The sequence below is a fragment of the Rattus norvegicus genome, chromosome 5, assembly GCF_036323735.1.
Source record: "Rattus norvegicus strain BN/NHsdMcwi chromosome 5, GRCr8, whole genome shotgun sequence".
NCBI classification, from domain to species: domain Eukaryota; kingdom Metazoa; phylum Chordata; class Mammalia; order Rodentia; family Muridae; genus Rattus; species Rattus norvegicus.
In genome coordinates this window covers 114,579,605-114,603,408 of record NC_086023.1, presented here as the reverse complement: position 1 = coordinate 114,603,408, position 23,804 = coordinate 114,579,605, and the positions used below count along the sequence as shown (strand labels likewise).

At 39.1% G+C, this 23,804-nt stretch overlaps 1 protein-coding gene across 4 annotated transcripts in view; it reads right to left on the bottom strand.

Annotated features, from left to right (window-relative positions):
* Positions 1-23,804, bottom strand: part of Ift74 (intraflagellar transport 74) — a 103,476-nt gene that overhangs the window by 76,173 nt on the left and 3,499 nt on the right. Inside the window, exons 1-4 of one of the 4 annotated variants that reach the window (NM_001007001.1) lie at positions 13,272-13,395; positions 9,878-10,012; positions 6,658-6,793; positions 91-139 (exon numbers count right to left, since the gene is read on the bottom strand). In NM_001007001.1, the coding sequence (NP_001007002.1) occupies positions 91-139; positions 6,658-6,793; positions 9,878-9,997 (305 nt within the window). In that variant the 5' untranslated portion in view covers positions 9,998-10,012; positions 13,272-13,395. Of the gene's footprint in view, positions 1-90; positions 140-6,657; positions 6,794-8,567; positions 8,719-9,877; positions 10,015-13,271; positions 13,396-23,804 lie in introns of those variants that run through there. The other 3 variants (XM_063287637.1, XM_017593367.3, XM_039109896.2) reach the window with 3 other exon arrangements.

Here is a 23,804-nt window from a genome sequence, read left to right as displayed (position 1 = left end):
TACTCTTAGAACTCAAAAGTTTACTAATTAACGTAAATCAACTAAAAAAATGTCAAGGTCATGCATTAAAAAAAACTTAAGTTTACATACCTAAGAAGTCCAAGATAGTAAGATTTGTCTAAAATTTGCCTCTGGGGACCTAAAAAAATGTTTTTGATGTGAATATTAATAACCAATACAAGAAGTAACAAATCCAAAGCACAATCATTATTATATGCCTCTGTTGTCAGACCTCCCTCATGAATGCCACAATGCATCATATGAAGAACAACTGAAAACTAGTATCCTAGAATCATGGCATAAAGGAATCCACAAAGATAGGACTAAAAGTGAGGCTGTTAACAAACAAGACTAACCTGGACCCTTGGGGCTCTCAGAGTCTGAACCACCAACCACAGACATACACAGGCTGAACCTAGGCTGCCTCACACATATGTAACAGATGTGCAGCTTGCTCTTCATGTGGATCCCAAACAACTGGAGTGGGGCTCTCCCAAAAGCTGTTACCTGTTGGTGGGATATGTTCTTCTAGTTGGGCTGCATTGTGTGGCCTCAGTGGGAGAGGATGCACCTAGCCTCACAGAGACTTGAAGTGCCAGGGTGTGGAGATACCCAGGGAGGGAGGGCCCCACCTACTCATAGGAAAAGGGAAGGGGAGAATGAAAGAAGGATTGGGGGGAGTAGACCAGGAGGCAGGCAGTGAGCGGGATATAAAGTGAATAAGTAAAAAAATTAATTAATTAATTAAATAAAAAGAAACAACACTCTGGTCTAGAGAGATGGCTTAGTGGTTAAGAACACCTCTGCTTTTCCAGGGGACCTGAGTTCAATTACCAGAACCCACATTGTGCAACTCACAAGTGCCAGTAACTCTAACTCCAGGAAATCTGAAAGTCTCTTCTGGCTTCCATGGCACTGCACTTCTGTGCACAAACCCACACATACATACACATATACACACATAATTTAAAAATAATAATACAGTATTTTTAAAAGGAACTAGTTAACACAGGACAGACTAAATAGAAACTGTATCTATGGAAGCCTAGAACAGAACAATACAAAAGGACTCTTTTAAAAATCTTATTTCATTATCATTAGATTATATGAAGTGTGGGGGATACATGTACCATAGCATACATTTGGAGGTCAAAGACATAATAATTGACTTATTTTTTACATTATTAATAATTAAGCAAAAGCTTCTAAATAATCAATGGTTTTTCTACTTAGTAAGCAATATGCAATTATAAAAAAATTAAGTCTCCTAAAAGGAATACAATACTATTAAAGTACAGTGGTTAGGAAGGTTAACAAGTGGTTAGGTTAGCAACATGGCTCAGTGGGTAAAAGTGCTTGCCACCCAAGCCTGACAACCAAAGTTTTATCCTGGGAACCCACAGTAGGAAAGAACCAACTCCAGAAAATTGTCATCTGACTTTCACACATGCACACATGCACTATGACACACGTGTTCCCGCAACCCCCTGTGTGTCTGTCGTCTGTCATCTGTCTCCTGTCTCCCCCTCTCTGTCTCTCTCTCTCTCTCTCTCTCTCTCTCTCTCTCTCTCTCTGTCTTTCTCTCTCACATACACACATGCACACTCACAAATAATAATAAAATTAAATAATAAAAATGCAGTCGTCCCTTGGTATAAAAAGGGAATTGGTTACCAGACTAGACTGCAATAGACATGAAATTCAGGGACGCTCAAGTCCCTAATAAAGTTCTGCAATATTTTCACATAATGTATGTATGTTACACTACTTAAAACCATCCAGATAACTTCTGTTTTATTGTTGTTATATTTATATTGTAATTGAAATTAACTTTATAACTCAGGATTATCTTTAGCCCTCATAAATTATTAGTCACAAGAAAAAACTAAAAGTTTTAATCATTGTTTAATCGGGCTTATACATGACACTGATCAAATTCCTGAATAACGTAGTGGTAGGATATTTGCCTATAATGTACAAGGTCCCAGGTTCTATCTCCAGTACTATACCAGAAAGGATAGAAAATACAAAACTAATTAAAGCCAAGTATGGTACTATCAACACTTGAGAGAGCTAAAGTAGGAAGATAAGGAGTTTAAACTTATCCTCAGTTGCATTGAAAATGTGAAGACTACTATTTTTTGAGACAGTCTCAAAAACAAATTAAAAAACAAATTATTACACCTTAGATAGAAGCATAATATCAGTCTTTATTTCCTTTCCTAATTATTATAATGGAGAAAAAGCAGTAATATTTCTTAACTCCTAATAAATGTTTTAATAGTACCAATTAAATTTTTTATTATATTAAAATTTTTAATTGTATGTGTATGCGTGTATGCCATGCATATCATCGGCAAATCGAGACATTTTGACTTCTTTTCCAATCTGTATTCCCTGGATCTCCTTTTGTTGTCTGATTGCTCTGGCTAGAACTTCAAGAACTATATTGAATAAGTAGGGAGAGAGTGGGCAGCCTTTTCTAGTCCCTGATTTTAGTGGGATTGCTTCAAGTTTCTCTCCATTTAGTTTAATATTAGCGACTGGTTTGCTGTATATAGCTTTTACTATGTTTAGGTATGGGCTTTGAATTCCTATTCTTTCCAGGACTTTTATCATGAAGGGGTGTTGAATTTTGTCAAATGCTTTCTCAGCATCTAATGAAATGATCATGTGGTTTTGTTCTTTCAGTTTGTTTATATAATGGATCACGTTGATGGCTTTCCGTATAGTAAACCATCCCTGCATGCCTGGGATGAAGCCTACTTGATTGGGGTGGATGATTGTTTTGATGTGCTCTTGGATTCGGTTTGCCGGAATTTTATTGAGTATTTGTGCGTCGATATTCATAAGGGAAATTGGTCTGAAATTCTCTTTGTTGGGTCTTTGTGTGGTTTAGGTATAAGAGTAATTGTGGCTTCATAGAAGGAATTTGGTAGCACTCCATCTGTTTCAATTTTGTGGAATAATTTAGATAGTATTGGTATGAAGTCTTCTATGAAGGTCTGATAGAATTCTGCACTGAACCCGTCTGGACCTGGGCTCTTTTTGGTTGGGAGACCTTTAATGACTGCTTCTATTTCGCTAGGAGTTATGGGGTTGTTTAAATGGTTTAATCTGTTCCTGATTTAACTTCAGGACCTGGTACCTGTCTAGGAAATTGTCCATTTCCTGCAGATTTTAAAGTTTTGTTGAATATAGGCTTTTGTAGTACGATCTGATGATTTTTTTGAATTTCCTCTGATTCCGTAGTTATTTCTCCCTTTTCATTTCTGAGTTTGTTAATTTGGACACACTCTCTGTGTCCTCTGGTTAGGCTGGATAAGGGTTTATCTATCTTGCTGATTTTCTCAAAGAACTAACTTTTGGTTCTGTTGATTCTTTCTATGATCCTTTTTGTTTCTACTTGGTTGATTTCAGCTCTGAGTTTGCTTATTTCCTGCCTTCTACTCCTCCTGGGTGTATTTGCTTCTTTTTGTTCTAGAGCTTTTAGGTGTGCTGTCAGGCTGATGATAAACGATCTCTATGATGATAAACGATCTCTCCTGTTTCTTTCTGCAGGCACTCAGAGCTATGAGTTTTCCTCTTAGCACAGCTAGCTTTCATTGTGACCCATAAGTTTGGGTATGTTGTACCTTCCTTTTCATTAAACTCTAAGAAGTCTTTAATTTCTTTATTTCTTCCTTGACCAGGTTATCATTGAGTATAGCATTGTTCATTTTCCATGTATATGTTGGCGTTCTTTCCTTACTGTTATTGAAGACCAGCTTTAGCCCGTGGTTGTCTGATAGGAAGCATGGGATTATTTCTATCTTTCTATGTCTTTTGAGACCTGTCTTGTAACTGATTATATGGTCAATTTTGGAGAAAGAACCATAAAGTGGTGAGAAGGTGTATCCTTTTGCTTTAGAATAGAATGTTCTATAAATATCTATTAAGTCCATTTGGTTCATGACTTCTCTTAGTCTGTCTATGTCTCTGTTTAATTTCTGTTTCCATGATTGATGAGGGTGGGGTGTTGACATCTCCTACTATTATTGTGTGAGGTGCAATGTGTGCTTTGAGCTTTAGTAAGATTTCTTTTATGTAGGTAGGTGCCCTTTTATTTGGAGCATAGATATTTAGGATTGAGAGTTCATCTTGGTGGATTTTTCCTTTGATGAATATAAAGTGTCCTTCCATATCTTTTTTGAAGACCTTTGGTTGAAAATTGATTTTATTTGATATTAGAATGGCTACTCCAGCTTGCTTCTTCAGACCATTTGCTTGCAAAGTTGTTTTCCAGCCTTTCACTCTGAGGTACTGTCTGTCTTTGTCTCTGAGGTGTGTTTCCTGTAGGCAGCAGAATGCATAGTCCTCGTTGCGTATCTAGTTTGTTAATCTATGTCTTTTTATTGGGGAGTTGAGACCATTGATGTTGAGAGATATTAAGGAATAGTGATTATTGCTTCCTGTTATATTCATATTTGGATGTGAGGTTATGTTTGTGTGCTTTTCTTCTCTTTGTTTTGTTGCCAAGACGATTAGTTTCTTGCTTTTTCTAGGGTGTAGCTTGCCTCCTCATGTTGGGCTTTACCATTTATTATCCTCTGTAGCGCTGGATTTGTGGAAAGATATTGTGTAAATTTGGTTTTGTCATGGAATATCTTGGTTTCGCCATCTATATTAATTGAGAGTTTTGCAGGGCACAGTAACCTGGGCTGGCATTTGTGTTCTCTTAGGGTCTGTATGACATCTGTCCAGGATCTTCTGGCTTTCATAGTCTCTGGTGAGAAGTCTGGTGTGATTCTGATAGGTCTGCCTTTATATGTTACTTGACCTTTTTCCCTTACTGCTTTTAATATTCTTTCTTTATTTTGTGCATTTGGTGTTTTTTTTTTAAAGAATTTTATTTATTTTACGTATGTGAGTACACTGTAGAGTGAGTACACTGCAGCTGTCTTCAGACACACCAGAAGAAGGTTTTGGATCCCATTACAGATGGTTGTGAGCCACCATGTGGTTGCTAGGAATTGAACTCAGGACCTCTGGAAGAGCAGTTGGAGCTCTTAACCACTGAGCCATCTCTCCAGGCTGCATTTGGTGTTTTGACTATTATGTGACGGGAGGAGTTTCTTTTCTGGTCCAATCTATTTGGAGTTCTGTAGGCTTCTTGTATGTTTATGGGCATCTCTTTCTTTAGGTTAGGGAAGTTTTCTTCTATGAAGATATTTACTGGTCCTTTGAGCTGGGAGTCTTCACCCTCTTCTATACCTATTATCCTTAGGTTTGATCTCATTGAGTCCTGGATTTCCTGTATGTTTTGGACCAGTAGCTTTTTCCGTTTTACATTATCTTTGACAGTTGTGTCGATGATTTATATGGAATCTTCTGCTCCTGAGAGTCTCTCTTCTATCTCTTGTATTCTGTTGGTGATGCTTGTATCTACGGCTCCTTGTCTCGTCCTTTCGTTTTCTATATCCAGGGTTGTTTCCCTGTTTTCTTTCTTCATTGCTTCTATTTCCATTTTTAATTCCATCAACTGTTTGATTGTGTTTTCCTGAAATTCTTTCAGGGATTTTTATGATTCCTCTCTATAAGCTTCTACTTGCTTATTTATGTTTTCCTGCATTTCTCTAAGGGAGTTCTTCATGTTTTTCTTGAAGACCTCTAGCACCATGATCAAAAATGATTTTAAATCTAGATCTTGCTTTTCTGGTGTGTTTGGATATTCAGTGTTTGCTTTGGTGGGAGAATTGGGCTCCGATGATGCCATGTAGTCTTGGTTTCTGTTGCTTGGGTTCCTGCGCTTGCCTCTCGCCATCAGATTATCTCTAGTGTTACTTTTTTCTGCTATTTCTGACAGTGGCTAGACCGTCCTATAACCCTGTGTGTCAGGAGTGCTGTAGACCTGTTTTCCTGTTTTCTTTCAGCCAGTTATGGGAACAGAGTGTTCTGCTTTCGGGCATGTAGTTTTTCCTCTCTACAGGTCTTCAGCTGTTCCTGTGGGCCTGTGTCTGGAGTTCACCAGGCAGGTCGCTTGGAGCAGAAAAGTTGGTCTTACCTGTGGTCCCACGGCTCAAGTTGCTTGTGGGGGGCTACTTTTGAGCTCCCCGTGAAGGCGGCAACCAGGAGTGCCTGTGCTGCCTTTTCCAGGAGCCCCGGTGCACCGGGGTCCCTGATGGCATTAGGTGTTTTCCTCTGGAGTCAGAAATGTGGGCAGAGTGTAGTCTCTTCTGGCTTCCCAGGCGTGTCTGCCCCTCTGAAGGTTTAGCTCTCCCTCCCATGGGATTTGGGTGCAGAGAACTGTTGATCCAGTCCCTTTAGGTCCTGGCGGTGTTAGTGCCCCCGAAAATCTAATTTTCAATAATCAACTGTCTTCAAATTTCTTCCAGTTTTAGCAAAACTCCATGAATAAGAAAAAAGATCAAAGTGTATCATACACACACACATACACACACACACACACAGACACACACACACACACACACACACACACACACACACACACATAGACACGCGCACGCGCACAGCTTTCTAATTTATAATGTATTCCACATGCATTCTGTTATCTGGCAATTTTATAAGTCAAAAAGAACTATAAGCTATATTTCTCATTTATTAAGAGTGCTATAATAGTTTTGAAAGAAAACATATTCATCTTCATAAAATAAATACCTTTCATGCCAGTCTTCATTCCACTCAAACCTTGCTGGGTTACAGGACGATCAGCAACTTTGATTTGAGATGACAAAACTCCGCCAGTCCCTAGGGGACCACCACGGGAACCTGGTCTTGCTGTTGCTGGTGGCATCTAAATGACAAGAAAACTCTCATTTTTATTAAACCAGGAATAAAACAGTATATATCTACTAGCATAAGATTATAAACACAAGTTTTATAAAAATTAAAACTCTACAAAATTTACATGTTCAAGGTCTAAAATTTTTTTTAGGTACCTAAAAGGTACCTAAAAGTTTTTTCTTCAAGTAGGGCCAGTTAGATAAGGGCACTTAGTGCCATAGCTTTGATCCACATTTGATGATTTCTGGGCCCTTACCACTAGGAGTGAACTGACTCCCACAGGCTTTCTTCTGACCCTCTCACAGGCACCATGGCATGTGTCTCCACTTCTACCACGATAATAAATAAGTGTAAGAAAAAATTAAAATATTATTATTTCTACATAATATTACAGTTATTTTCTCCTTTATATAATCTGCTGTTTCAAGATTTATTATAATGAGTATATATTTTCTTTAAAATTAGGAAAAATGAAATTTTCATTTTGAAAAAAAGGTACTACTTCATAGCCCGAGGAAAGACATAACTCTCTTCTTGTCAACTATACAGCACATAAAGGCATGGGAAATTATGAAATTATAAAGCATATAAACACTATGAAAATGTTCCAAAAGAACCCAGATGCCCTTCAACAGAGGAATGGATACAGAAAATGTGGTACATCTACACAATGGAATACTACTCACTTATCAAAAACAATGACTTTATGAAATTCGTAGGCAAATGGTTGGAACTGGAAAATATCATCCTGAGTGAGGTAACCCAATCACAGAAAAACACACATGGTATGCACTCATTGATAAGTGGCTATCAGCTCAAATGCTTGAAATGACCCTAGATGTACAGAACACATGAAAACCAAGAAGGATGACCAAAATGCGGATGCTTCACTAATTCTTTAAAAGGGGAACAAGAATACCCTCGGGAGGGAATAGGAAGGCAAAGATTAAAACAGAGACAGAAGGAACACCCATTCAGAGCCTGCCCCACATGTGGCCCATACATATACAGCCACCAAACTGGATAAGATAGATGAAGCAAAGAAGGGCAGGCTGACAGGAACCGGATGTAGATCTGTCTTGAGAGACACACCCAGAATACAGCAATAACATAGGCGAATGCCAGCAGCAAACCACTGAACTGAGAACAGGACCACCCCTGTTGAAGGAATCAGAGAAAGGACTGGAAGAGCTTGAAGGGGCTCGAGACCCCATATGAACAACAATGCCAACCAGAGCTTCCAGGGACTAAGCTACTACCCAAAGACTATACATGGACTGACCCTGGGCTCCAACCTCATAGGTAACAATGAATAGCCTAGTAAGAGCACCAGTGGAAGGGGAAGCCCTTGGTCCTGCCATTACTGAACCCCGAGTGAACGTGATTGTTAGGGGGAGGGTGGTAATGGGGGGAGGATGGGGAAGGGAACACCCATATGGAGGGGGGGATAGGGGGATGTTGGCCCAGAAACCGGGAAGGGTCTCTAAGAGACATAGATGTGTCTGCTTGGAGACTTTCTAAACAATGCTTTCTTGTGCTTTAAGCAAGCAAAATTGGGAGAGCTATCTCCTTTCTCATTTACCAGATGCTGGAGAGAGGAGAGTACGATGGAACAAAGTGTAAGTACATGTATCCCCTTAGAAGAATATTCAAAAGATACTACTGAAAGGGGCAAAGACGTCTAGCAATGAGAATAGTATTATCCTGATTCTGAATCAGACCTCAAGCTGCAAATGCATATGTGGTTTTATGTTTGTAAATGCACAGAAAAGTCTGATACATACCAAACAGCTAAGAAGATGCTCCCCAGTCAACTACTGTTTGATTGTTTTACAATGAACATCACTCATTTCAAAACCACAGACATCACATCTGGCTTTGAATTCAGGTTCTCTTGCTTCAGCCTCCAGAGTGTCTTAGCCCTCCATTTCATTTCTAACAACATGTAAAATAGTCTTTAAATATTATAATAATGAAAATGTAATCATCTTTGTAAGTTATTTTTCATAGAACGATCAGTTTATAAACTTCATACTTTTTCACATGTGTCTCCTCAACCCCGTGTGTGTGTGTGTGTGTCTGTCTGTCTGTCTGTCTGTCTGTCTCCTGTCTTCTCCCTCTCCCTCTCCCCTCCCCCTCCTTCCCTTTCCCCTCCCTCCCTCTCTCTGGTTTTTTGAGCTGTAGTTGCTCTGTGTAGCTGTGGCTATCCTGGAACTTGCTCTGTAGATCTGGATAGACTGGAACTCACAGCGATCCACCTGACTCTGCCTCCCAAGTGCAGAAATTAACAGTGTGCACTGCTAGGTTTTGTGTCAATTTTTAAAAAGTTATGAATCACGCATACAGTTAGCAGATCAGCATTTCTTTCTAATTTTTAAGGAATCTTTAATTTTTGTAAATTCAAATATGAAAACTAAAAATATTTTCAGGTATTTGGTTTTTCTCTCATCATTAGAAAGCCCTCAAATTTATCAAGTTTATATAAATTATGAATACTTTCCTATACCAATTATAACTGTTTAAAATATCAAGTTTTGGGGTTGGGGATTTGGCCCTGGGTTCGGTCCCCAGCTCCGAAAAAAAAAAAAATCAAGTTTCTACATTCTTTGTAAGCCTAATAAAGGACACAAGAAGAAACAAAAATTTGCTTAAAGAATTCATTAGAGTTGGGGCAGAGTCTCAAGAATACTCTATATGTTTTTTAACTAATTTGAAATGCCACATTACTAATAAAATTCTTACAAATGTTTGATTCTGATTCATTTGTCTCATTTTTTCTCATCAATTCATTTATCTCGTTATTTCTGAATTAATTTTATCTCATTTGATTTTGATCCTAAAATACACTGCATAATTTTAGTTATAATAGCTTTATTCTTGTCTACTATGTACAAGTCCCTGTGTTTGATCCCAGCACAAAAAGTAAATTCTTATAGCTTTAAAATATGATTATCAGTGTTAATTCCTTGATAATAGCCTTATTCTTCTACATTGTATTTTTACATCTTTCCAAGAACATTTTTCATACAATCATACTGTTTAAAGAATAAAGGGCAATAAGGAAAAATCTGTTATTGTAAGATTTCCAACTTACTGCAGTGGCCACTCGAACAGTCCCAGATGGGGGTCTTATTCCAGAAGGAGGCCTTCCTGTTAGTCCTATTCCACCCCGAGAAATAGGGCGAGGTGCTGCAGATTTGTGATTACTGGCCATTGTTCACTTCAACCACTGTTTGGAAACAAAAAATAATTTAATTTTCCTTTGAGGACTCATACACCAAAATACTAGTAATTCATTATATCCTTCTTTCAAACACCCAATTCAATATGATTTTTTCTTCTTGCACACTGCCATTCTCAGATACTATTTCAAGTTAAAATTAGCTTTAATTTTACTCAAATTTTACCATTCAGAGCTATGGGACTGGGGCCAGTGAAATGGTTCATTGGGGTAGAAGCACTTGTCATCAAGCCTGGATATGAGTTCAATCCCTGAGGCCCTTGTAAAGGTAGAAGAAAGCTGACTGCAAACTTGTCCTCTGACCTGACATGTACCCTTCAGCATGAGCTACATTTATTCCAATATTCCTTCCTTAGTACCCCATCTCTGCAGAGGCAAGGCACTCCTAATTCTTCTTGGTGTATACAATCCTTAATCATTTTCTCATGTGTTCCTATCACTTTCATTAAATCATCTGATTTCCTACAGCTTGGAGAAAATGAGGACATCAACTCCATCGCCTTTAGAGCATGTAAACCAAACTAGTACATCCTGCTCCAGTATCAACAGTCATCCCTCTGTCATTCAAGAACAAGCTCTAGTCTGACTTGCCCTTCTTAACCCACTACATGGGTCATATACTTCATGTCTCCCTTGAGATCTTCTCCCCACTGCTGCAACTATCTTTACAATTTATTTTCAATCTCTTGTCATATTCAATTTTTTCCATAACCACAGAAACTAATTTGTTCTCTAACCTGTACAGAAAGTCGTTCTTATGTAAGCAAACTTTACCCAGTAGCCTATTTCTACTACCTACCTGCTAGATTTCTACCACTGCACGTAATGTCCTGTCAATGTTACAGGGGTGTAACATTATCTTCGGCTGTGAGCACTCTATGTAAAATCAGCATGACACTTGCCTACTCTACTTCTCTTTTCAGTCTTGTCATCCTCTACTTGGCTGCTGATGCTAAAGTAGGAAGTACTAGTTTGGTTTCTATGCCCTAGAGGCAATGCATAATGCCATCCATAGTCTCCTTTTCTTCTTCTCCCGAGGCTCTGCTTGGACCATTACATCCACATTCAAGGTTTTAGCAGATAATAAGATAAAGATTCATAACTCCTTATCTCCCTGAAACACCTTATATCAGGGTTTTATATACAAATACTTAGTGTCTCCACTCAGATGTAGTGGAGACAAACGTGTATATAATTAATGAAAATTAATTAAAATCTATCATATCCGTCATACAGATCAGAAACTTGGTCCCTGATTTCTCCTCTCACTTCCCATTGTGGGAATTGTTAACTCCTTCAAATGCTTAATACACACATTTTCCTTTCTATTGGTACAGTACTGGTTCCCAGGGTAGAGCCTCACAGTTCAGGTGGCCTATTACATCAGTCTCCTTGCCCAACAGACATCTTGCACACTGGCTTTTCTCCGAATTCTCCCAGGACTATTCTAAAGCACCTCCGCCCTCTGAGGGCTTATTGGACCGCTGTATATGTCACTGTATATCCTGTACATCTCTGTCCCAGAACCTATCACATTAGCTGAAAGGATCTACTACGTATTCCTGGAGAACAAGAATTAGCTCGTATCTTTACCTATAGCATCTGATCCAGTGGCAAGCAGAAACTATGCTTGTGTATATCTTGCTATCCTCCTAATCAAAGGCATTCCCAGTTACAAAGATTTACTATATTTGGGCTCAGAAGGTAGTTCAGTGGTAGGTAAAATACTATTACCTCAACCATACTCCAGCACCACTAAGAGAAAAAAAATTAAGTTGTCTTTAAAAAAAAAAAAGGTAAATTTTTGGGAAGATATATATGTCTAACTTGACTTAGAATTTTAATTTTAAAAATGAATCAGGTATGGTGTTAAATGCCTGTGATGGAAGAAAGGAGGAGAGGTGGAGGGATGCAGTTACTATGACTGCAAACAAAACATCTACTGAACTGTTCTACACCCCAAGCTCTGCACCTTAGCTTTTCTCTGCATCAACTCCTGCAACCTTACATACTTTTTAGTTCCAACTGTAGTAAGAGTTCATAAATAAATGGCTACAATTCTATCATTCAAACAGACACCAGTTCTGAATGTTCACTTGTTGACTGAAATTTTCCATTTGGACACTTACACCATTATCTATTCATGTCCAGGGGGGTGTGGGGGGGGTCAACTTTAGAATTTTCCTATTCTAGGGCTGGAGAGATGGCTTAGCAGTTAGGAGCACTGACTGCTCTTCCAGAGGTCCTGAGTTCAATTCCCAGCAACCACATGGTGGCTCACAACCATCTGTAATGGGATCCAAGGCCCTCTTCTGGTGTGTCTGAAGACAACTACAGTGTACTCACATATATTAAATAAATAATCCTTTTTTTTTTAAAAAAAAAGAAGTTTCCTATTCCAAGTAGCCCCTACTTCCCTATGGTTTTGAACTATACGGAGACATCAACAGTAGTTTTGCAAAGAAAGATCCTATAGCCAAAACTCAAAAGTAGTAAAAACAACATCCAGTAATCCCAGCACAGTTAGTCACTGTTACTCTGGCTTTCCAGTTAACTTGAAAAATGTACAAGGTAAAAAAAAATTACCACTGCTTTACTGTAGTGGAAAATGGTTAACTTATGTTAGTTCCACTTGAGTTAAAGGGAGGTGGGCTCGTGTAACAAATATACCACTATCTCTGGGTTCTTCGACCCATATTCACATCAACGCGGAGGGAGTCCACTATTCACACAATCTCTGATTCCACATGGATTAAGGATACAAAGTCTACCTCTGACAGTAACCACTACATAAACTAGGCACACAATGCCTTTGGGATGTTTTCTCGTCTCTAAAACAAAAGTGTAGCCAGGAGTCCTTATTTTGCAGACTTGTGAAGTTTACTTCTTACATGGGAAACGTCACGTCGTTTTGTTTTCCTTATCATTATTATTACTACCATTATCCTCCCTGAGCCAACCATTCTGACTTGTATTAAACGAAAACTTGCTGCGTCCCTCCTCTGTAGCCGGCTGACCGCCCCCTCCTTCAGAGCAAAGACTTTTCAGAGGCGTCTGTAACCTTCCCGGGGTTGGAGCATCCTTTCGTCCAGGCGTAGTGTGGAACTTCCCAGGCCGAGCCTCCGACCCCCAGTTATAGAACAGCCAATAGCCCACGGATTCGAGTTTGTTCTGTTTGGAGAGAGTCAGGGTCGCCACAGAAACATAACCCACGCAGAGAGAAGGCACGGAAGCTGAGATTTCTCACCTTGCTTGGTGCGAATGGGACGCCACTAGGACTCTACGACAGGAACTTCTTTCTGAGGAGCCTAACCGAGAGTCAGTTCCGGTCTCACCACACACCAGAGCACAGCCAGGGCGCCAGGCCTCAGAGCCCAGCGCGACGCCGCGTATCCTGGCAACCGTCACCGCGCGCAAAACGCCCCTCGTGATTGGCGAGCCCTATGCCTTAGATCCGCACACTTAAAGGGAGAGGGTCTCGCGAGATTTGAGGACAGCCTCCTCTCTCCTTCCCTCTTATTCCTTTCCCAACTTACAGCACACTTCTTGAAAGAAATCTATAATCTTTTTTTTTAATCAGAGTTCCTATTTAAATAAAAAACCTAAGTCTGCAGAAAAACTACGTTAGTGATTTGAATGTCCTTAAGAGGATTTATTTTAAAACAAAGGCGCTGCTTCTAAATCACTGAGTACCCCAGAGTGATAAGTACCTCATTGGAACTATTCCTGGTGGGAATTTGGTTGTTTGTTTTCGTAAGTAAACATATGACGGATTTCTTAATTTACCCAGGACAACACTATAGGAAATGAGAGTGACTGCATTGGCTCCTCCAGTCGTCCTTAGTAGTGGAATCTGAGTTTATTGCTTGCTAGCTCCAATCTAACCCTATGCTCACACCCAGAAAATGAATGTGAACCACAAGGAACACATCTGGGGTCTATTTAAGAAGGGTTGCCAAGCCCAGTAACTATTTCCAGGTTTTAAGATTGAAGGTATATTAACAGCAAGCTGCAATATCTTTATCAAGAAACTTGTAGCCTGTTCTGCCAGTTTCCTTAATAACGTTTTGTTGTTATTGTTTTGTTTTAAATTTTAAATTTACGTACGTAAATTGTCTGCGTAGCCCTGCCTATCCTGGGAACTCGTTATGTAAACCAGCCTGGTTATATAGATCCTCCTGCCTCTCCTAAATACTGGAGTTAAAGACTTGGACCACCACACCCAGCTTCTTTTTCAACTTTAATACGTTCATTTTTCTGCTTTTAGTTTACAGTTTTTGTGCCTTCCAGTTAAGAACTCTGTAACAGTTCAAATTGGCAGAACAGATGTTCATGACCTAATTTTAAATAGACTAAGTAATTTGCTATAAATCTTTTGGTTCGTAAGCAATGTTTCAATTCCCATATCTTTTATGGGATGAAAGTAATACAGAACAGGGCATCTCACTTTTTTTTAAAGATTTACTTATTATATATGAGTACACTGTAGCTGTCTTTAGACACACCAGAAGAGGGCATCAGATCTCATTACAGATGGTTGTGAACCACCATGTGGTTGCTGGGATTTGAACTCAGGACCTCCCGGAGAGCAGTCAGTGCTCTTAACCACTGAGCCATCTCTCCAGCCCCAGGGCATCTCACTTAATAGCCTAAGTTTCAGAGGGAAGGATTCTACTTTATTTAACTCTGGTCATTTTCATTTTGTCTTTGATTGCTTTTTTTGTGGTACTGGATGCCAGGTACTGTACTGTTAGAGTCAAAGTAAGTGTTAACTACCAGGACAACCCCCAAGTGAGATAGGAGAATGGAGTTTGATGCAAACGAAAGAGCTTTATTTTCCAGCTTTTTGGGATCGACCTTCAATCAGCCCCTCATGGCAAGTGACTAGAAGGCGACCCCGAATAACAATAAGTTTTTATACTTTTTAGGGGTACAGGTTACATCAGCAAGGTTACAGTTCAAACTTATTGGCTAAGCATATTGACCTTTGAATCTATTGGTTAGCAAGCATGGGCAGATTATGACATGCATTCAAACTCTATCTGGGACCAGAGGGTCAGGTGACTCTCAGGCAGTACATTCTGCAGTTTTTCAAGAACGTTCCTGCTCCTCCCAAGAACTGTGGGTGGAGAATGGAACCTGGCCTAGCTTTGAGGTGGGTGGGTGTAAGGCTGGCTAAAGCCCCTAGGGTCCTTCAGTACCATTGGGCTGCATCCACAGTCCAAGATTTTGTTTTTGTTATTATTATTGTTTTTAATAGGAACTTACTTGGGCTTCATCAAATAGCTGAGTATTTTTTAAGTGTGCATTGTGTCAAGTTCTTTTCTGTCTGAAGACCGCATCTTCTTACATTGTAGATCATGAACTCTCAGGGGCTTTCATTGAATGTGGGGGTTCCCCTCAAATTTATAATAGTTAAAAACTTCCTGAATACTTAGTGAACAAAAATTAAATCAGGAACAAATGGTAATGAATCAGGTGTTTCTGGCAACACTCATCTACGTGTGTCTCATGATTTCGCTAAAGCTTTGGTTCTTAAACATATGTGCATTCTGAATTCCCAATACGGTCATAGCACAGTAGTGCTACCAGAATCACCTTGCCTCAGATTCCAGGCTATTATATGCTATGAATTGCAATGTTTTTACTATATAACTTCTCTACTCTTATAAAAATACAAACTTTCTGGGTATGGAAGTAGCAAGAACCATTTTCACACTCCCAAAAGAATCCTGTAATAAGAATTCTGGAATTTTGGTTTCTTTTAAAAACACAGAAATATAAAAATGTTTTCATTTTTATCCTAGGTATAGGACAGATAGATGCTGCTTCAGATTGTCCACAGCAGCAGACTGTGATTTACCTCATGCTCTAGCAGGGGCGTGATTTTGCCAACTGTAGATATTTCTGCAAGCTTGTGACATTTGGCATTTTGCAGACTTTTCTGAGGGTATTATAATTGCTAGGACCCTGAGAGGCAGGGTAGGTCGTTAGTTAGTTATTGCCTGTCATGGTTTGTTACGTAGTCATGTGCAAAGAAGAAACAAGAAGAAAAAAAATTACATATCCCGACAGGGAAGATCAAACTCGCCCCTGGGAACTCAAAGCCCCTAATCAACAGGAAGCAGCCTAACAATAAAGTCTCCCTTTCTGACCCATGACCCTATTAAGGGATCGCTTTCCTTTTCTCTCTGCCCTTTTTTCTCTCTAATCTCATGTTAGGGAGCTGAAAGTGTAGAAGAAAAATGGGTGGAGAAGGATGGAAGAAAGAAGAGCCCACAAAGTAGCAAAGACAAGCTACAAAATCTAACTGTATTATTTCCTCGAGGAAGTAATTTTCAAAGTTAGGCTTTCTTTTTTATTCCATTAGGCATGACAAGCCTGATTATATTTTCATAGTGGTTCACTTTTAAGTTTTTTGTTTGTTTGGTTTTGGGGGCAGGATTTTAGAACCTGAGGGTGTTTTTTTCCCCCATTTTCTTATATTTAAAACTGTATCAGACCGTTCCAATATAACATTATTTAATATGCAAACTGGGTTGTTGTACATATGGTATGTGTCTTCAAAAAATTAAGTCAAAGAGAAAAAACATATTTAAGCATCAAATTGGTATATTATTAGATTTTATTGCATTAGAATGATTGATTTTAAAAATTGTTTAAATTGACGACTTGAATTTCAGAAAAAAAATTGCCAAATGTGTTTTGGCTTGAATTAGGGCAGATTTTCTAGACCGGTCCTTAACATATTTCTACCATTTTGTATAATATGTTTATGCAAAAAGTTATGCTCTTTGCATAATGTTAAAGAGCTACAAAATCAAAATATTGATCAATTCTGTAAAACACTTGAAAATAAAGATATTATAAATCCTGAGTTAGGTTGCCACCATCCTTATCCAAAGACTCAAAACTGCCTGGCTTGCTACTCCAGGGGAGGATCTGACTACCTCTTCTGGAGTCCACTGGCATTGCACTCATGTGCACATAGACACACACACACACACACACACACACACACACACACACACTTAATTAAAAAGAAAGCAAACCTTACAGCATTATTCATTTGAGCAATATTTGTTATAGAGAAATTAATTAAGGCACTGCAGGGGTCCCTGCAAGTTCTACTGATGGCAGGGACACAATCCGTGTGAAGTAAGGAAGAAACCTTGGTTCAACTTGACTTAGTCAAGCTGGATCAAACTTCTAGGAGTCTGGTGTCAGGCGGTTTATTATAAGCATATTTAAACACAGTATAATTTAGAAAAAAGTTTCCAGGCAACAATGAAGCCAATTCCAGTTGTACTGTAAAGTTTAATTCGTGACTATATAGGAACTCCTTTGCATAGTACCTGTGACCATGAAGATGGGTTCCATAGGTTAAAGGCCTAGGATCCAGTGTGGTTTCTGACCGAGATAGCATAGAGGTCTGCAGGCTATGAAGTACTTTGTGACATCTCCCCTAAGGATGAGTTCTGTCAACTGAGAGCTAAAGATAAAAGTCTAGGTTCCTCCCTTGAGGAAGTACCTGGGGTAACCATTCAGGGGATTTCAGTGAGGTCTGGCTTTATAGAAACCACAGGTCACCAGGTCATTAACAATGTTCAGTCCCAACCTTACTAAGGTCCTAGCCTCAGCTAGGTCCAGGTTTCTGAGAGAAGGGGTGTTTGGGAACGGGAAACAAACTCGAAGTCATATCATGGGTCAAAGCTGGCAGCCTATGCTTTGCTGGAGACAGCTGCCTGGCCTGCTTTCTCTCTATTCTACTTCCTTTCTTTCTCTGATCTACTCTTTCTAGAGATCTCTAGATGGCTCTCTTCATATATTCTGCTTGAGACAAGCTGTTCTCTTTTGCTATTCTAAAAATGTCCTTTGGATAACTCATCTCCTGCAGACCATTAGCCCAGCCTTTTGTTTTACATAACAATCTAGTCATTTACTTCAGGTTTCCTTTTGGTTATCCTAACAATCAGCATCTGGAGACAGAAAGCACACATTTCCTTTTAACATTGCAGAAGAATTCAAAGGTCTGCCACCCTCTGCTTAGCATTGATAATAAGCTAGCTAAGTGGGAACCCCTCCAGAAAAGACCATTTCTACCTCTCCTGGGCCTGGACTCTGTGTCTCAGGCTGACCTTGAGCTCGGGAATCTGCCTGCTCATAGTGTAGCTACCTCTGTTTCTTTAGATTTGTGAAGCCCCTCATAATTCATATTGTATCCTTATATTTTTGCATAGTTGAGAAATTATTTATTTTTGAACTCGTGTTTTTAGAGTTCTTTTCCACAGTCTTAACAGCTCTCCTGAAGGTCCCAGCATTAGCCACACCTTCCCCTCCCGGATTCAAGCTGTCTCTGATTATCATGGAGTCATAATGTTAACAGAAAGAACATTTCTTAAAGGAGGAAGATAAAATGTGTACATTATTATACGAACAAGCTTTGTGTCCATAGAAGCTATTGACACTCATGGAAGGCTGGGACCACTGGCCCTGTACCAGGGGCAGGGACTGAATCATTCTGTCCCCACCAAGGCCATACCAGACTCCAAAAGCCTTCTAGGTGGAAAACAGGTATTTCCTTCTTTAAGGAGATAACCCTGCATAAGTAACATTTATGGTTTCCCTAGTGATCCATGGGTACAAAGGACCTTTGTGTCTCCAACAAGGCAGTCATCACACAGCATAGACTATTTTACCATTAAAAAAAGAGTGATTCTGAGCTTTGAATATACCCTTGAGTATTGATGTTGTGAAGATAAACTAGAAGCCTACAGTTAGCAAAGATTAAATTAGGATGAAGACCTGTGAGACTGACCAGGAAAGCAGAAGGAGCATCACATAGCTTTCCTATATGAAAACGTAACAGTGAAACCATAGAGGAAATGAGACCATCAAGGGTCCTTCGATTGTAACATTGCAGAGGCTACAAAGGCACACCTGTATCCAAGGGTCCTTCAATTATAACATTGCAGAGGCTACAAAGGCACACCTGTATAAATAGAATACCAGCACACTTCCTAATTTCCTCTCCTACTTGTATTTCCTACGGCATCAATGAGTGCTACTCATTGGCACTATTTTCTTTAACATTACATACCCATTTCTTTACCAAGTTGGGCCTACACACTTTGAAGCATTTGATGAAACAACTGTTTATTAGCTCAATTTGTGTAAAAACTGCCTTTTTCTCCACATTTTTTAATCTGTATTTTGTTAGTTCTTTCATTCTTGTAGTCCAGGTCGGTCTTGAACCTGCTACATAGCTTTCGACCTTCAACCAGCAAGTGCTCAGATTGCAAGCCTGAATTCCTATGCCCAGTTTTGGTTTTGTTCTGTTAATTTGTATGATCCCAAGATACTGAACACAGTAGAGGTAGATAAAAAGTTCTTTTCTTCCCCAATGACATGAACTGTATTTAGGATATTTGGTTAAAGGAAGGTGAAGTGTTCCCAGCAAACATGTTCTTGCATATAAATAAGTGATCCTTGGGAAGCACATAGGAAAGCAGTAGTAATTATTGCCTCCAGAGAAGAAAACTGGGTGGTTGAGGCTTGAGGACCTTCACACTATCCTTTTGAGGTTTTGGATTTTAGGGCAAACAATGTATTATTATTATTATTATTATTATTATTATATTTTTGTGTCAGAGGAAATAAATAAAGACCATAATTAATTTTCACATTTATGAAATGAGTTAAACAATTATCTGGACAATGTTTCCAAAGCCTATGAAAATATACGAGTTCCTCAAAGCAAGAAAAAAACTTGTCAGCTTCAGAAAAGTATCTCTGTTCTCCTTGAGACCCACGCTTGAAAACAGCTATTATCTTATGCAACACCAAGTAAAAGAATGTTGAACTGTATTTGCTTTAAAAGCTTGTTCTTATTCTACATTGCTGGTAAGTACAAAACAATGAGCTGTATAGATTTCATGATGCACCCAGCTTCGGTAACTCCACATCACACAAAACAGTACTTTTCAGGCTGGGCCGGGTGCCAAGTGACTCCATTTTATAAGACAGTGATTTGCTTCATTTTGAGAGTAAATGCTGAGGCAGAACGACTCCCTGTCTTCTCTGTGTAAGTGAACAATTACCATCTGTCTGACACAAAGTACAAGGCACAGATAGATCATGTAAGCAAGTAGAACATAAGTTTCTTAAACAGAGCACACAGATATACATGGTCATATCAAAACCACGTCAGAAAGCCAGACCCGTGAGCTTATTGAATACATCACACCAACATGTGATGTAACCTTTCATCATGTTAAGGTAATACAGTGATACTGAGAAAATCCTTCTACATAGGATTGAAATGAAAGAATGTGTGGTTGACAGCGGTCATGACTGAATAAAATTAGTGGTACTTGACAACAAAAGCCAACAGGTTTTTATTAGTATTCAATAGATTCTGGCAACGCAGAGCAATACAAGTATGCCGATCGATATTTTTGATAAGCTGCTAATTTTCTTAGTAAAATAGATTTCTAGTTAAAATGCTTGTTTTTATAATCTTTGATTATGAAATTGTTAAGTTTTCAATTTTCCACAAAAAGGGGAAATATAAAACTTTCATTTGATATTCCTGCAATTAAACATAGAAATATGTGGTCAACTGTAATGATAAAACTATACTGGTGATTAATTTACAATTTGCTGATACTAACTTTTTTGTCAATTTTTTGAGATTAAAATCACTTTCTCCTGCCCTGCCCTTTCCTTCCTCTAATCCCTTCAAAATACCTTTCCTTATTTCTTCATATTCAGGCCTCTCTTTTCATTAATTGCTAGTGTGCATGAGTGAGTGCGTGTGTGCGTGTGTGTGTGTGTGTGTGCATGGGTGTGTGTGTATGGGTGTGTGTGTGTATGTGTTCCTAAATACATAAATACAACCGGCTCAATCTATATGCTGTTACTCATATGTATATTTTCAGGGTGACCACTTGATATGAGCTAACGAACTGGTGCACCCTTCCCTACTGAAGACCGTTTCTCCCATTACCTGCTTTCCTTAACTAACTATAGTTCTTTGTGTAGAGTTGAGGACTTGAGGGCTTTCTCTGTCCCCTTAGCATGTCTGTTGTAGTTGTCCTTGGTCACTTCATTACTAACCATTTTAAAAGCCTAAGCCTGGACCAGAGAGACTGCCCTGCAGGTAAAGGTACCTGCTGCCAAGCCTGAGGTTCTGAATTGGATCTCTGGTCCCCATGTAGTAGGACAACCACTATTATTTGTCCTTTGACCTCCACAGGAGCACTAAGGCTCATGTAGATAATGCATGTGCATACCCACATAACAAAGCATTTTTTAAAAAGAGATGAACTCCATTTTATTTTTCCCCTTTTTGTTCTGTCTTGGATTTTTAACAATTACTCTTTTGGGGGAAGTATTCTTAGCTTCAAGTTTTAAAGTACTGTGAATACTAGATTCCTACCATGTTACCTTCATGCACTTTTAACACTTTATTTCATGTACACACACATGGTTCCTAACTATTAATAGTTCAACCTTGGTGGTTTTGAGTATATGAGAGTGGGGAGGTGATGTGTATTAGGTAGAAGCCACAGTTCACATGTGGTATTTTGCCTTTGTTTTCATGGACTGGTGGAATATGATACGATATTCTGTTGCAAGACTGAAATGCATCAAGCTGCATATCCTAGCCAGCCACAGTGGGTCACAAATGCATAATTGTTTGGAGCAGTCTTTTTTATGTGATTAATCTACAGACTGTAGGAGCTATTCAACTTTTCTTTATCAAATACAATTTGTGCCCAGAGCTTGTGCCCAGCAGCAGACTAATATAAATGTTCTAAGTATATCTAATGTGGACTAGGCTAACAAAGATACTTGATAGCTTAATTTAAGGTTAAATGCATTTTTGAAAGTTTTAGTTGCTCTCTCTCTCTCTCTCTCTCTCTCTCTCTCTCTCTCTCTCTGTGTGTGTGTGTGTGTGTGTGTGTGTGTGTGTTGCTTGTAGTAGTATACACTTCAGCGTTTGTGTGGTTATCAGAGGATGACATTGTACAGTCAGTTCTGTTCTGTCCCTTTTATTGAGATTCTGGGGATCAAATGTAGGTAGTCAGGCTTGTCTGACAGAGCTATCTCTCTGGCCTCTTAAATACATTTTTGCTTATGATATTTGCAACTTGTGAGAAAACAGCTTTTTTTTTTTAAATAAATCGAGGATCACCTATATTTTGGTATCTTAATCCAAGCATTTGGCACTTTGGCCAAAGAAGTTAAAATTCTTTGAGATCTAAGAGAACAATGTTCCTAAAAATGTTCTTTTAAAATATTATGCAATTTGATTTGAAGTACAGTACATTGTTAATTAAAACCTCCTTAATATCGAGGTCCTTCTGAACTTCCTGCACTTTCCCCCACTCCCAAGGCAGGAAAAACCATTCAGCAAAGTTACCTTTCAACCTGACCAGAGCAGCCAAGAGGAACATGAAGCCTGAGTCTTCCTACTGAAAAATTTCATTAACCAGAGGAGGCTAAACTCACATTGCAGGAAAGAAGCCCAGAGTCTGTCAGCATAGCTGGACATATTTTTGTCACAAAGGACTGTCCCTTAGAGGATCACCCGCAGACTGAGGTTTGTTCTGAGTCAGCCAGACTCTGTCCCAGCATCGTATGTTTCCCAAACTTACTGACTTTTTACAAAAACTTACTATTTTTCATAACTCCAAATTCCTTTTCCCTTTAGACATGAAGAGGGTTGGGAATGTAGCGTACTAACGATACACCAAATGCCATTACTAATCGCAAAAATTCCTTGTTTTTAGTTTGGCAAAATTTATCCTAAGTTACCAGCCTTGGGCCATACTGACCCCAACTTTTTTTCCATATTTTTTACATTAGTTTTTCTTTTTTTTTTTTTTTTTTTTTTTTGGTTCTTTTTTTCGGAGCTGGGGACCGAACCCAGGGCCTTGCGCTTCCTAGGTAAGCGCTCTACCACTGAGCTAAATCCCCAGCCCTACATTAGTTTTTCAATAATGAATTTGAGTTGTTCTTGTTTCTGAGACAAAGTCTCTTTATGTAGTCCTGGCTGTCCTAGAATTCCCTATATAGACCAGGCTGGCCTTAAGCTCAGATATTTGCCTGTCTCTGTTTCCTGAGTTCAGCTGAATTTAGGCCTTTTTTATTTATTTATACCAAGTCGTACTGAAAACATCATACTGAGAATAAAAGCAACAATATGTAACTTTATCTGTTTCTATTTTTATTAATTTATTTTGGTTTTCGTGAAACAAGATTCCTCTGTGTAGCTCTGGCTGTCCTGGAATTTGCTCTGTAGACCAGTTTAGCCTTAAATTCAGAGATTCACCTGTCTCTTCCTCTCAAGTACTGGGATTAAAAATGTATGACATCAAACCAGGCTCCTCTATTTCTGTTTTTAGAGAGGGTCTCACTATGTAGACAAGGCTGGTCTCAATCTCAGACATTCGTCTGCCTCTGCCCCAAGTGCTGGAATGAAGGTGTGCATGAGTGATACCATACCCAACCCTGGCCCCACGCTGCCTCATTTCCCTACACCCTCCCATGCCTCATTCCCTCGCTCTCTTTATTACCATTTGTGAAGATCAAACTCAAGGTCCTAGAAAGACTATGAAAGCACTATACTTCTGAGCTATACCCTTAGCCCACTTGACATAAACTTAAATAGCCAATATGGATATGCAACTATTTCATATATTTTCTTTGAAAGGATTGATATTGTGGAGAGTTCTCCAACGTGCTCTCAGGCATAGGAGAAAGAGAGTTTATG